Here is a 16021-nt window from a genome sequence, read left to right as displayed (position 1 = left end):
TGTGTGGACAATAACAAGACATTTGAGAACATCATAGAGGTTTTTGTGGAAAACCCAGATTGTAATTGTTCATACTCTTGTGTGCAACTTGTTCCTCAGTAGTTCTTATTATTTATGATTATTAAACGAATCAAGTATTTGTATAATCGATCATTAAAACAAGCTGTCTGATTGTTCAGCTGCTTAAATATGAATATGTTCTGTTTTGTTTTGTTTTAATGCTCCATTTGACAAAGAAATCGTTAAAATCATGTTTGGTTTGTGGACAAAAACAAGACATTTGAGAGTTTTTTGTGTAAACCCAGATTGTAATAATCTTCACTCTTGTGTGCAACAGTATTTAACAGCAGCTCTTTTTTTAACTTCATACTTATTCTGATTCCAGTCACATTTTCCTTTTCTTTCTTTCATTCTTTTCTTTTCTTTTTTAAGGAGTTCTCCTCGGAAACTTTGCAAAGCTGCAGCCCAGTCGATAAGAATGTGCTGGCGTCAGGAGGGGTTGGGTTTTTCCCCAATTGCCTTTTCTCAAGTCACGTTGCTGCACAACATGAAGAAGAGGCCACCAATGGTGTCAGAGACACGTACGGACCCGCGGCTATAAAGGCTGAGGCGCGCGCCGAGGCGTCTTCGTTCTCGAGCTAAAGTGACCAGTGGATCCCGCGCCAGCAGCCGCCACAGCCGCGTGAATTTCACCGACACACTCACAAATTCCACCGGAAAATGCTGCGAGTCAGGTGTCTGAGAGGAGGTAGCAGGGGGGCCGAGGCTGCCCATCTGATCGGAGCCATGGTTGGTATCGTTCTGGTGGTGCTTTTTCATGTCTTTTCATTCTTTTCTCTTTAAAAAAAAAAAAAAAAAATGCCTTTACATTCCAAAAAAAAGCACATGTCAACCAATGGGAATAAAGAAAAAAAAAAAAGATTTAACACCTCGAGCTACACTTTTATTTATTGGTTAACAGAATAGAATGCAATAAAGTGATATTCCATTCATGTATTCATTCATTTTTACGCATTGTAAGTGACCATATTGGGGGGGAATACAATACAAAAAACGAATTTATTATGACTCAAGTGAGTTTGTTGTGGATTAAAACATGTAAAAGAGAAGAGATTTTTATTAATGGCACAGTGGCTTTTTTTTTTTCCCCACCCATTGGTCCCCACTGAGTGACAGTGAACAGCTGTTTGGCACAGACGCAGCTCCCAAACTCATTGACACTGGAGCTGCTCACTCAGCACATGCGAGCCAACACTGTAAAGAAGGGAAAAGCCTATCTGTGGAGATAAAAGCTGCTGCTGCTCCTTACTTTTAACACGTGTACTTTGGCATCAGACCAAGCTGACAGCACTTGTCTGAGGTTACTGCACTGATAGAGCCAGGGCTATCACTTTTGATTTCACTTTTTGGCACATTATAAATAATAATAATAATAATAATAATAAACAGCTACTGTGTTTCCTGTAAATGTGAACAAAAAGTCTTGTTTTCTCTGCTCTCCTCAGCTCGGCCGAGCAGTGACTGGATGGGTGCAGAGAGTGTCTCAGAGCACCTCAAGTGCTGCAGCTGCAGTTGAAGAGGAACATGTTACTGGTTCTGTTCAGCAGGAGGACTGTCCCGTCTGCTGCTTCAATGAATGGGACCCTCTGGAGGAAGTGATCGTGGGTCGTGTTGAAAACGCCCGGGTGCCTCCCTTCACTGTGGAAGTGAAAGTAAGCCATGATATGAGATGAAAACATGCAGATCACTGACTGGGCGTTGATTTTCGATGCCAGTTTTTATTGCATTTGTTTTATTTATTCTGTGTACTCGTCTTGACATTAGAGTCACTTTAAACTCTGAATTGACTTTTTTTTCTTAAAATTCTGACTTTTTTCCTCAGTATTCTGACTTTAATCTCAGAATTCTGACTTTTTTCCCCCCAGAATTTTGACGTTTTTCTTAGAATTCTGACCTTTTTTTTCTCAGAATTTGACTTTTCTTCTTAGAATTCTCGCTTTAACCTCAGACTTTTTCACGTTGCCCTAATAATCTTCTGTAGAATCAATTATTAATCAGTTACTAAATGAATTAATCGTGAACTATTTTTGTAATCAAGTGTTTTCTTACAATTCTGACAGTTTTTCCTCAGAATTCTGACTTTTTTTCCAGAATTCTGACTTTTTTCTCAGAATTTATACTTTTTTCTTAGAATTCTGACCTTTTTTTTTCGCATAATTTGACCTTTCTTCTTAGAATTCTCACTTTAACCTCAGACTTTTTCACATGTCGCCTTAATACTCTTCTGTAGAATCAGTTACTAAATTAATTAATTGTGAACTATTTTGATAATCAAGTGTTTTTCTGATAATTTGCTTAATAGGTTTTCAGCTTCTTTAAAGGGGAATATTTTCTGATTTCTTTTGTTCCAAATAACATCATAATCAACAAACAACAAGATTAATAGATTATGAATGAATTGTTGGTTGCAGCCTGACAACTCACACTTGTCAAGTCTTCCTTTTCACCTTCCTTTTCTGATCACAACTTCTTTGTCCAAAGTTTGGGTTTACACCACAAAGTAACTGAAGTTCCATAACCAGGCAATCTACTGTGGAATGTTTGCCAGTGGGATTAGCGATAGATTATACTCATGTTGTCATCTCGCAAACCCCTCAACAGGCCAACACATATGAGAAGAACTGGGGCTTCTTCCAGAAGTATGGGGGCCAAGCTTTTCCTGAGGACCACTTGAAAAAAGCTGTTGCTGAGATTGAAGAAATGTGCAATATCCTGCGCCACGAGGGCGTCAATGTGAGGAGGCCAGAGCCCATCGACTGGTCCCAGGAGTACAAAACTCCAGACTTTACATCTTCAGGTAAATAGATGTGACCCAACGTCAAAGTATATACAATGTGGATCGAAGCATGACAAAGTTTCTGATCCAAGAGCAAGATGGTGACCACTCTAAAGTAAGAGCCTTGTTTAATGTACACATGTGGTTGTATGGAAAGTACAAACAAGCTTAAAGCGGAACTAGACCGGAAGTTCCTATTAACACTGTTTTTTAGTGTGTATCTGCGTCATTACCTTGTTTATGAAGCCCTGAAGGTTCTAAACAAACAGTTCAGCCACTGCTGAGAACGTTGTGTTTTATTGTTATCTCGGGGCTCTGCGAGATCACTGAAAATCCCGTAATAGTTACGTAAACATCGGTTCTCCTGAACAGCAGATCCTCCTGCTCCGGGCACTAGTCCGGGCACATCCGGTTGCGTACATTGAACCACAGAAGAAGAATAACGTCCGTTGTGGAGGTGTTTCACGAGCAACAGTGTCTTCTGATTCTGGGTCTGACTCTGGGTCAAAGGTCGTCAAATGGACTGAGGCGGGGAGTCGTGAAGAAGCTATTTTTAAACACTGTTAAAACAATGTTTTAACAATGATAATGAGGAGCAGTGCATCCACCGTTCCAGAGGGGGGCGCTGCGCTTCTGAGAGCGGATGTGCTGGATAGTACTGGCCAATCACAAGACTCTGTCTTCTGGGGGTGAAAGTTCACTCTGAAATCTCGCAGCAGAAAAACACTGTCAGAAAAGAGGATTTCTATCGGCTCGTTTACAGCAACTAGGAGGTTTTTGAGTATAAAAACAAGTTAATGTATGTAAGTAGACCTCCATAACTAACATATATGTGCAACAGGACCACTCTATGTGAGCTTTAAAGGAGCTCATTCTTAGGCAGTTAACACTAAAATATCTTTATTTCAAAGCAGGTTATCACATTGTAACAGGGTCAGGTGGAAAAATGCTTAGGGTTAGTTTATTCAATTAATGCAAATCAAATCTACTCTTCTATATGTTATACACAAAACCTTAAAGTACAATTCCAAGGTGTAAACAATGTTTTCTTCCAACCTCTCTGTGAATGCAAGTGTTGAAAATACACAATTAAAAGTAAGCGGTTACTTCTCAGAGATCAGAAAGATATGATTCACCTCAGCTGGCTTTCGTACTTTTCCCTTGTTAATGCATCAATTATCCTCATCCTTTAATAGGACCAGATAAGATAACAGCGTTTATGACCCACTCACATGGAAATATGTATTGCATCACATGCTTTTAAGGGTCATAAAAACATGTCAAAGATCCATGACATCACAACACAGTACAAAAGACCTGCAGAGGCTGCAAACTTAAAAATGAGCTGAACTTCTAGGCTGGTCTGGAGAAATTAAAATGATATCATGATGTTGCAGTTAAAAAATATTAAGGATGATTTTACACACCATTTCAAAGTAAAAGTGCTTGTTTTAAGTGTAGTTCACTACACTTAAAACACATTTTTGATAAAAAAATTAATCTGTAAATAACAAAAATCAAAACATTTAATCAAAAATGACATGAAGATAATTGTTATTAAATCTTATGTATAATTACATTTAATTTCATTTATGTTTGAATGTGATAAATATGAACTAATGTGTTAGTATCATGAATATTATTATAAAAAATAATGTTCAGTGTTGGAGTTTGAGACTCCTGCTGGAGACCATCTGCATAACCACACGTTGAATTGGTTTGTAATTCCTGTCATGACCCACCAGGGGGCCGCAAACCACACTTATCTGGGAATCACTGACAAGGTGTGTTGTTGAATATTTTGCAGGTCTGTATGCCGCCATGCCCAGAGACATCCTCTTAGTCGTGGGGAATGAAATCATCGAGGCTCCCATGGCCTGGAGGTCCCGCTTCTTTGAGTACAGAGCGTACAGACCCTTGATCAAGGAGTACTTCAGAAAAGGTGCTAAATGGACCACAGCTCCCAAACCAACCATGGCTGATGAGCTGTATGATCAGGTGAGGCCCTGTCGAGAACCCGGTCCTGGTCCTGGTCCTGGTCCTGGTTCCCTCCATGACTAAACACATGGCAAAAGAAAGAGCAGGTTTCCTCCTGTGAGGCTGCAGTACCACTGATAGGAAAAAGAGGGCAACGGAGAGCAGGACTGTGCTGAAACCAGCTCTGTGTTTGTGTCATTAAAACTGTGACCAAAATTGTGACGATTGAGTTGATGAACAGAGCGTTTACATAAAGAAAACAGCAACGTTCACCTGCTTTGGTCCTCACTAAACTGCATAATGTCTGTGCATGTGTGTGATTGTGGTGACAGAGCTCCTCTTGGGAACCAAAGCAGGTGAACATGGCTTTTTGTTTTGTTGAACCGGAAGTGTGATACTGACACGCGTTTATATACATTTATAGTTGTGTTTAAACACGACGTTAAATAAGACGTTCATGGACTTTGGTCCCCACTAAAGCCTTTATGTCTGTCATGAGCAGAGAAAGTTGCTGAATTTGACATGATTGAAGAAGAGTCACCGTCTTACAGGATCTTCATCGACAAACGGTTGAAACATTTGTGGTGTTAATGATGATTGTTTTGGTGTCGTCCAGGATTACCCCATTCGCACGGTGGAGGACAGACACAAGCTGGCCGCTCAGGGGAAGTTTGTAACCACGGAGCACGAGCCGTGCTTCGACGCCGCCGATTTCATCCGAGCCGGGAAGGACATTTTTGTCCAGAGGAGTCAGGTAAACTCTCCAGATGTTTTGTTCTTACACAACAGGCCGCTGCTGACATGAGCAGAGCAAAAGGCAAAGGTGCAGAACCACAGATTAGATAAAGCGCAAAATTGTGAATCTACCGTTTACTTATAGTCGATAGAGAGACAGATTCAAGTGTTTGCATCAGAATGTCGCCTTTAAGGGGTTTTGTTTTTTTCTCTCCCAGGTTACTAATTATATGGGAATTGAATGGATGCGTCGCCATCTGGGCCCAGACTACAAGATCCACATCATCTCATTCAAGGATCCTAACCCCATGCACATCGACGCCACATTTAACATCATCGGGCCAGGACTGGTGCTGTCAAACCCTGATCGCCCGTGTCACCAGGTACTGACCCTAAAGCCTTAGCTTTTCCTCTGCAAATGTCCAGAAAATGTATTACGATCAATCAATCTTTATCTCATATAACTCAGTTGATGGAAACACAGATAAAAGTTCATTTTCTTTTACAGAATCTTTGAAAACTTGCTTCAAATTTGTTAATACATTTTAAAGCGGAACTAGACCGGAAGTTTCTATTAACGCTGTTTTTTTGGTGTGTATCTATATTACCTTGTTTATGAAGCCCTGACGGTTCGAAACAAACAGTTCAACTATTGCTGAGAATGTTGTGTTTTATTGTAATCTCGGGGCTCAACGAGATCACTGAAAATCCCGTAATAGTTACGTAAACAGCGGTTCTCCTGAAGAGCAGATCGTCCTGCTCCGGGCACTAGTCCGGGCACATCCGGTTGCGTACATTGAACCGCAGAAGAAGAATAACGTCCGTTGTGGAGGTGTTTCACGAGCGACAGTGTCTTCTGACTCTGGGTCTGACTCTGGGTCAAAGGTCGTCAAAGGGACTGAGGCGGGGAGTCGTGAAGAAGCTATTTTTAAACACTGTTAAAACAATGTTTTGATAATGAGGAGCAGTGCATCCACCGTTCCAGAGGGGGGCGCTGCGCTTCTGAGAACGGATGTGCTGCATAGTACTGGCCAATCACAAGACTCTGTCTCCTGGGGGTGAAAGTTCACTCTGAAATCTCGCAGCAGAAAAACAGCGTCAGAAAAGAGAGATTTCTATCGGCTCGTTAACAGCAACTAGGAGGTTTTTGACCATAAAAACAAGTTAATGTATGTAAGTAGACCTCCATAACTAACATATATGTGCAACAGGACCACTCTATGTGAGCTTTAAAAAGAATTTCCGGAGCCAAAGCACGGGCCATTATCCACAATTCACATTATCTTGCTTTTATAAACACATGTTCATCACTCCTCTCTCTTTTTCTTAACCTCAGATTGAAATGTTCAAGAAGGCCGGCTGGACTGTAGTGAAACCTCCCACACCTCTGATGCCTGATGGTGAGTAACGACGACACACACACACACACGTAGTTTCCCTCCGTTGCATTTTCTGCAACGTTTCTCAAAATGTGTACATTCTCTGTTTGTCTGTGCAGACCATCCACTGTGGATGTCCTCAAAATGGCTGTCAATGAACGTCCTGATGTTGGACGAGAAGCGAGTCATGGTCGAAGAGAAAGAAACAACCATTCAGAAAATGTTTGAGAATCTCGGTGAGTTTCGGTTTCAGTCCAAGGTTATTCCTGCTTTTTTTTTTGCCAGAGACACAATGTTACGATATCTAGGCTGCGATATTATCACAATATTAGGCTGTGATATTATCACGATTTTTAGGTTGCGATATTATCATATCTAGGCTGCGATATTATCACAATATTTAGGTTGTGATATTATCACGATTTTTAGGTTGTGATATTATCACAATATCTAGGCTGTGATATTATCACAATATTTAGGTTGTGATATTATCACGATTTTTAGGTTGTGGTATTATCATGATATTTAGGTTGTGGTATTATCACAATATCTAGGCTGTGATATTATCACAATATCTAGGCTGCGATATTATCACAATATCTAGGCTGCGATATTATCACAATATTTAGGTTGTGATATTATCACGATTTTTAGGTTGCGATATCAAGATAGTTGCGATATTTTCAAGATATTTAGGTTGTGATATTATCACAATATCTAGGCTGCGATATTATCACAATATTTAGGTTGTGATATTATCACGATTTTTAGGTTGTGGTATTATCATGATATTTAGGTTGCGATATTATCACAATATCTAGGCTGCGATATTATCACAATATCTAGGCTGCGATATTATCATGATTTTTAGGTTGCGATATTATCACAATTTTTAGGTTGTGATATTATCACAATTTTTAGGTTGTGATATTATCACAATTTTTAGGTTGCGATATTATCATGATATCTAGGCTGCGATATTATCATGATATTTAGGTTATGATATCACGATTTGTAGGTTGTGATATCAAGATTTGTAGGTTGCGATATTATCACGATATCTTAGCTGCGATATTATCAAGATATTTAGCTAGCGATGTTATCAGGATATTTAGATTGCAATATTATCACGATATTTTTTAGTTTGCAATATTATCACGATATTTAGTTATCACAATAGTTATGTAAAACAATGTAACATGGCTCCAATGTCTGTAATAATGTATTAATGTTTGTTTTTTTGCAGGTATTGAGACCATAAAGGTGGGCATTCGCTTTGCCAACTCACTGGGTGGTGGCTTCCACTGCTGGACATCCGATGTCCGCCGCCGTGGTACCCTGGAGTCCTACTTCCATTAGCCTTTGCCAGAAATAGGCAGTTTTTATTGAGCTTTAAAGATTAAAGCCTTTGTTCAGATTTCGTTTAAAAAAAAAAAGCATAAAAAAAAAAAACCACTGTCGATTTTATTGTCAGTCCGTTTGTAAACAGACTGTATATTAAAATGGACGTAGTCTTATGGTTTGGTCCGTGTGGAACACTAAATTCATTCATGTAACCTGGCTTTAAATGAACTGGACGATAGTAGCTGTCAATAACACTCATAATGTCCTGTGATTTTGTCGTCCTCTAAATTCAAACATAAGTTACAGAATTGACTTAACGCCTCATTTAAAATGTGTCGTGATCTTAGTGAGACATGAATTATCTTGTGATACAACAACGTGCTGTTTTCCAAATTTCGTAATCCTGTAAAGTAAAAGTAAAAAAAGTATGTACATTTGTGTGTTTTGGTGTCACCTGCTGCCATTTAAAGGACAGTGTTTTTGTCAAGCATGTGCGGCAAACTTACAACGACAGACAGGTGGCGCCTGATTGGGTCTTAATGTTCCTCAGTCCTGATCCTTGGGACACACTCTGCCCTCCGTGTTTTACAAGTTTCCCCTGCTCCAACACACCTGATTCAAATGAAGCTTGTTGATGATCTGACTATTTGAATGAGGCGTGTTGGAGCAGAGGAAACTTGTAGAAGACGCAGGTCAGAGTGGGATTGAGTGGGAAACATTGTTTTAAACTAACGTGCACGGATTGTTTTTCATGTGACATGGCTGTACATCCCAGTGTCTTTGCAAACAGCTTTGTTCAGACATTTACATTTTTAAATTTTTACATTTACTTCAGTCCATAATCTCAATATAAACTGCATTTCTGGCCTGGCTATTGTGAAGCTGAAGGTGTTTTTTTTCTTTTTATGGCGACTTTTAACACAACGCAAACGTCATAACTTTGAGGACAAGGTACAATTTGGTATGTGAGTGTCATCAAACTAGGGCACAGGAGTGTCAAATGTCATAATTATATCTTTTTAAACCGCTAGGTTTCAGGTTTCTTTTTTTTTTTTTTTTTTATATAAAGGAATGTATAAAAGTTGTTACGTACCTCATTAATCAATATTAATTTCTTAGTGTTGGTATATTATTTTGTAAAGTTTTTAATCGATCGAACAGACAAAGTTCTATTTATATATTTTCATACTTTATTGGATTTTCCCAACAATTGGTGTTTTTATATATATATTATATATTTACTTAAAAAAGTGCGCGGTCCATATCAGATGTCGTATACTGTACCTTCTGCCTCTGCTGTGTGTTCTTCTGCTGCTGCAAACCTGGGCCAGTTATATGCTCCATGTCATCATCACTGAACTACTTGGCTGTTTTTGTGTGCAAAGCAAAAATAGAGAAGAAAAATGTCTTAAAAGAATGGAGACTTAAAGAATGTTTGTTAGTTTGTGTTGATTCCTTTGCTGCGTGTGCAGTTGCTTGTTTACTGTCCCTCCTGAACGCTGCCTTGATCTTCATGTTTGAGAAACAATGAGTTCGAGTTGTGGCTCAGCAGAGGAACGAGAGTGATGTTTTGTATCATGCAACATTATTAAATGTAATTAAAAGATAAAAGGAACAAAAGAGTCGTGTCAGTTTTGTGATTGTTGCATATATGATATCAAAAATGGAGTAAATAAATAGATGTTAATGTGCAGTATATATATATAGCGTGTAAAAGTACTAGTACCTAGTGTTATAGTTATCTTGTACAGTAAAGAGATGCGTTATTTACATTACATTAACACTATTTAACTCTTAGTTAAAAACGAGCGTATTTTGTATTTTTACAGTATTTGTTGTATTTGTACATGTAAATGTTTGCTGGTATGTAACTCTAGCTTTTATCCTTTAATTTTTTTTCCTTTTGAATATTTTTGTACATATATGCTCTGGAAAATGCTCTACAGCCATGGTTATCAAACTGTGGTACGTGGTACCACCGGTGGTACGCAAGATTCCTCTGGTGGTACCACGTATAAAAAGTTTAGTCTGGATTGTGCATTTGGTGCTTGTATTTTTGAACGTGAGCAAATGGATAGTAATCTAAAATAATGATGATTAAAAAAAGAATAACTGACAAAGAAATGTAGTAGAGTAATATAAAGTCCCTTGTAAATGGGCGGATTCCTCTGATGTCGTGGACAGATTTCCTGTCAAAGCTTCAGCTTGTAAACATTAACTCGTATGTGTCGCTGGCAGATTATGTTGCTCCATATGTTTGCGTTACCTGTGTTTAAGGTGAAGGTCACGTCTTCATGGTGACTGTTGCTCAGGAGTAAATCAAATCTGTGTGAATGGTTAGTTTGTGACAGGTGGAAGAATTAGTGTCAGCTATTTTAAAGTAATCTTATCTTTTTATTAAAGAGATTTAACTTGAATGAAACACAGTAAATAGGGCGTATAGGGCAGTGTAGGGCTTTTGTTTTCTTTGTAGGAAGTGACTGACGTCCACTTTTTGTCAATTTTATTTAAAAAAAAAAAAACACCCTCCTGTGGAGGATAAAGCAGTAGATAATGGATGGATGGATGGATTCCAATCCCAACATCCTCTGTCTGATGATCGAATAACACATTTATCGATGGAAATTAGTTAAAAACTGTATATATTATTTTGGATGAAGTTGGCCCTTTAAGTAGTGTTTACACTTCAGTTCTCACATAAACCATTAGAAAATGATTACTGGTGCGTCTTTATATTCTAAAACATCTTTTATTTAATGAACCAGAATTAGAATGTAGTATCTGTACGTCAGTTTATCTTTTATCAAAATAAATGGAAGTACCTTTAAAGTGTCTCCACAAATATGCCTGGTCATCTGCTGCCATCTACTGGTCAAATAAACATAATACCACACTAATACATCAATTGTTTTGATACTCTGTGTGTTTGATAGGAAAAATCATATTTTAAACAGTTTTTTTACTATAAATGTTTTTTTTTTCTGTGCTTACATTATATTCATAAAATTCTGTTTATTACTCAGTTGTCCAATTTGTTATGAATTTAAGGGGTGGTATTTTATTACATAGCATGGGCACCTTATTTTAATTCTGATGGAGAATTTACTCCTGGGGATTAATAGAGTAGTATTAATAGACTTTAATGCATTATTTGATTGACATGTGGACTATGGGGCATTAAATTGACCAAAAGTTACGGAAATCCTGGTGATCGACACTTTCTCATCCTGATAGTGAACTACAGCCTGAAATATTCTTCATCCAAAAACATCATGTGCCACATTAGTTATTTACTTGCATTCAGAAAATGTTGTTTTAATGCTTTAATTAATATCTGACTCCTCAGAGAAGAAGACCAGTGAGTCGGTTTTAAGTTTGGGTTAAAAAAAAAACAAAAAAACGATTATTCAGTTTGTTATTTGCCAAATAAATAACAAAAAAATGTTCACTTTTTGAAAGCTTTCTGGTGTCTTGATGACAGGTGGTCTAATAAACGTGTTAATCACTGTAGACACAGATAAGGGAAGAGTCAAAGTCTCCACTTCTGTCCTGAAGTGCCGTGTCACAGGAACCACACTGAGAGGTGGTTTGAGATCACGTTACTGTTTGAAATGTAACTGACTGCACTCACTAACTATATAAGCACATTATTGAATAAACTGGGCTTGAATGGGAAACCTTGTCCACGGCAGGAAACTCTCATGTGAAAAGGTTTGTGCTCTTTAGTCCAAAAAGGCGTCTTCAGACGTGCACCGTTGGAAATCCTCTGTGAGCACATTGTGCACAGCTGACTCTTCACATGTCACTAAAGTGTTCCTCAAATGTCTTCTTTCTTTCTTTTCTTTCTTGTTTTCTTGTTTGGATGACAGGAAGTGGGATTAATGTTTGATATACTGGAGTTAATTTAAACTATTTATGACTACGAGGACTATGAAAAGCCACATTCATGCAGGCCCCCCCCCCCACGTGCTGTTGACCCCGAGCAGAAAAGGATCTTGAGTTCGTTTTTTCATGCTCATTCCTTCTCCTTGTGTCGTACACGGTGTCCTTTGACTCGGCTTCTGTGAGCTTGAAGGACGGCGTCTCGTTGGACTGAGGTCATGAGTGGAGAAGAGATAACTGTGAGCACAGCGTGTGCAGACCAAACATGACACACATGCACCGGGGGGGGAATTATTCAAAAATACAAGTTTTTTGTGTTTTTTGTGTTTTGCAAATAAAAGCCTGGCTGATTTGTGTGTGTGTTATTGTGTGATTTAACTGTGTGTGTGTTTGTGTGTGTTTGCGTGTGCGTGTAGTCGAATTGCCAGTTAAGGTTAGGTAAGGGTAAAGTAAATAATAAATGATAAAAAGTAAAGTACATTATAGAGTATATATTCTCTCTTTAAAACAGCAGCACTTTTATTTTGACATCAATTTTTTATATATTGTTTTATTATCCTCCGTATATACACACACACACACACACACACATATATATATATTGTTTTGTTTTTTTGCATATGCCTTATCTTGTTTCCTACATCAGAAAAGCCCTTTGAAATTGAAATGGAGTTGAAAGTTGAGGTAAAGAGAGGGAGAGGGAGTCGTTTGGCGCCCCCTGGTGGGAGTAAATACAAAAGTCACAGTGTCTAGAATGTATCAGGTATGCAGGGTGTCATGATTTTAATGTAGTTTTTCCGACATCTGAAGTTTATATGTACATATGATAGACAATATGGCAGTTCTGTAACATAATGATGACAACTGTAAGTGAAACACACACACAAATGAGAGAAGAGCAAAATGACGATTGTCGCTACGGGATAATTAATAATCCTAGTGTAATAAAGATGAAAGCATAAATCACAAGTCTTCTTCTGATATATTTGTTCAACACTTGATTTTCCTTGTATCGTTCTTGTTTCATGAAAGCAATAAATCATGCAGTTGCTCGTGATGTGGTTTCCAACAACACTTTGCCCGGAACAAAGCAACTTAAGAGTCAAATGATTTGTTAGAATTCTGTGAATCCAGGTCAGAGTCGTCGTCCTCTGGTTACTGTAGCTGAAGGCGAGTGGACACTAATAACATCGTCATAGAACAACCCCATCAATTAGTTTTCTGTGATATGACGAGGTAAACTAGTGGTTGCAGTACCATAAGATGTCTGCAGGTGGAGCCCCAGAGCAAAATGGGCTGGAAATTTTTTTCGATGTTTTTTTCTTTTTTTTTTAATTTTTGGTCCAAAATTTGACAAAAAAAAGTCATACTATACTGTCTTCCAAAATTTGAAAAAAAAAAAATGTGAACTTTTTTTTTGAAAAAAATATTTTAAAAAACATTTGAAAGAAAAATTTGGAAATTTAAAAAAAAAAAAATGTTGGTCTAAAATTTGCCAAAAAAGTCATACTATACTATGTCTTCCAAAATGTGAAAAAAATTGAAAAAAAAATTTGAACTTTAAAAAAAAAAAAAGATTTAAAAAACATTTGAAAGAAAAATTTGGAAAAAAAAAATTGAAAAAAAATGTTGGTCTAAAATTTGACAAAAAAGTCATACTATACTGTCTTCCAAAATTTGAAAAAAAATTTGAAAAAAAAATTTGAACTATTTTTTTTGAAAATAATATTTAAAAAACATTTGAAAGAAAAAAATTGGAAAATTTTTTTTAAAAAAAATGTTGGTCTAAAATTTGACTAAAAAGTCATACTATACTATGTCTTCCAAAATTTGAAAATAAAAATAAATTTTTTTTTTTTTTTACAAATTGAGTATAGCATGTTATAGCAACCTAAGGAAGTGATTTTTACTGAATACAAAGCGAGGACCGGCCAAAATGTCCTCACTCTGTAAAAATGACCTCACTTTGTTGGTTAAAAACCCTCAATGGTCCTCAGTGTGTCGCAAGTACAAGAACACACACACACACACACACACAGACACACACAGACACACACACACACACACACACACACACACACACACACACACACACACACACACACAGACACACACAGACACACACACACACACACACACACACACACACACACACACACACACACACACACACACACACACACACACACACACACACACACACACCATGGCCCCATTGGACACACATTAAAGGGGAATTCCACTAGTTTTAAACATAAAGGGCAGTTGTCAGTGAAGACCTTTCCTAAGTCAACAGCTCTTATGTTATCAGAGTGTCTTTAAGGTGGTAAACGTGCAGCGCTGAGGTTAAAGTACAGGTGTTCACAGGGTCAGGGGTCAGGGGTCAGGGGTCTGTAATGTACACTGCAGCATTTTTGGAGATGATAGGTGTGTTGAGTAGAAATCAATGAAATCATCAAAACAAGATAATAAAATAAACAAATAAGGACAATTATGACTCAGCATGTCATCATTAGGATTTAATATCTCATAATTATGACTCGGCATCTTATAACTATGACTTAGCATGTCATCATTTTTAAGTATCTCAAAATTATGACCCAGCATTTAGTAATTATGACTTAGCATCTCACATTTATGACTTAGCATCTCACATTTATGACTTAGCATCTCGTAATTATGACTTAGCATCTCACATTTAGGACTTAGCATCTCATAATGATGAATTAGTATCTCGTAATTATGACTCAGCATCTCATAGTATATCTCACTCAGTATATCACTTTTAGTTTGTAATATTTATGAGATAGTATTTCTTAATTATGACTAAGTATTTCAGAATTATGACTCAGCATCTCGTAATTATGACTTTAGCATCTAAGCAGACAGTCAAGACTCAGGATCTCATAATCATGATTTAGTATTGCATTATGACTCAGCACTTCATAATTCTGATTTAATATCTCATAATTATGTCTCCTTTTCCCACATCTCTTATTTATGATAGCATCTCATAATTATGACTCAGCATCTCATAATTATGAATAATATCCCATCATTATGACTTGGGTGTGCCCTAATGAGCAGAAAGGGTATTGCATCAACTTGTTGTTGGTGAAGGAGGAACATTGAGTCGACTTATACTAGTTTGCTTCACAGTATCTTTTTTTTTTTCTTAACACAGTTGCCATCATTCAGTTAAATATAGAATGAACAGTGTTCACAGTAAAGATCATGAGACCTATACAGCGCAGATGGTGTCAATGACGACAATCGTCCGTCATGTGATCAGAAAACCATCTCCGACGAACAGATGACACATAAATAACTGCATATATCAACACTCATACAGGAACAGTGTTATTGACCCGCTTAAATATAAAAGCTATGCAGAGTAAGCAGAGATCTTTGAGCGACTCTTCAGTGTAAGACGTGAAAGAGCTTATCAGAGAGTTGAAGATAATACTGCAGGTTTGTGATAATGTCCACACGGGCTGTTTTCATACGTACAAAAGGGCCTCAGATAGGGCAGAAATCTTGAAGTCTTGTGATGTATTCCTGCATTTCCGTGGATTCAAAGCTCTCTGCGGTGAACTCTGACAGTTTGAAACCGTGTTCAAATTGTCTCCTGTCATGCTACATATTTTAGTTTAGCGGTGGTAAACGAAGGCCAGAGGACGTGCAGAAGTGTTGTTCTCTTACAGATCACTTTCAATGTTGAATTATATACTTCATTATATCATTATGTGGGCCACACGATGGGATAGTGGTCATGCCTTCCAAAAAAGAAGAACACGTGTGGGTTTTCTCCAGGTTCTCCAGTTTCCTCCTACAGTTCAAAAACATACAGAGGTTAACGGGACACTCT

At 37.7% G+C, this 16021-nt stretch overlaps 1 protein-coding gene across 1 annotated transcript; it reads left to right on the top strand.

Annotated features, from left to right (window-relative positions):
- Positions 1-643: 643 nt before the first annotated feature.
- gatm (glycine amidinotransferase (L-arginine:glycine amidinotransferase)) lies at positions 644-9874 on the top strand. The gene is made up of 9 exons (XM_083900666.1): positions 644-789; positions 1506-1712; positions 2662-2857; positions 4644-4834; positions 5430-5567; positions 5767-5931; positions 6885-6948; positions 7047-7163; positions 8174-9874. Exons 1-9 carry the CDS (start codon positions 721-723, stop codon positions 8284-8286), a joined length of 1260 nt encoding a protein of 419 aa, XP_083756792.1. The 5' UTR covers positions 644-720; the 3' UTR covers positions 8287-9874.
- Positions 9875-16021: the final 6147 nt, after the last annotated feature.

This window comes from Microchirus variegatus (assembly GCF_963457635.1).
Source record: "Microchirus variegatus genome assembly, chromosome: 14".
NCBI lineage: Eukaryota > Metazoa > Chordata > Actinopteri > Pleuronectiformes > Soleidae > Microchirus > Microchirus variegatus.
This window is presented reverse-complemented; position numbering and strand designations above follow the sequence as displayed.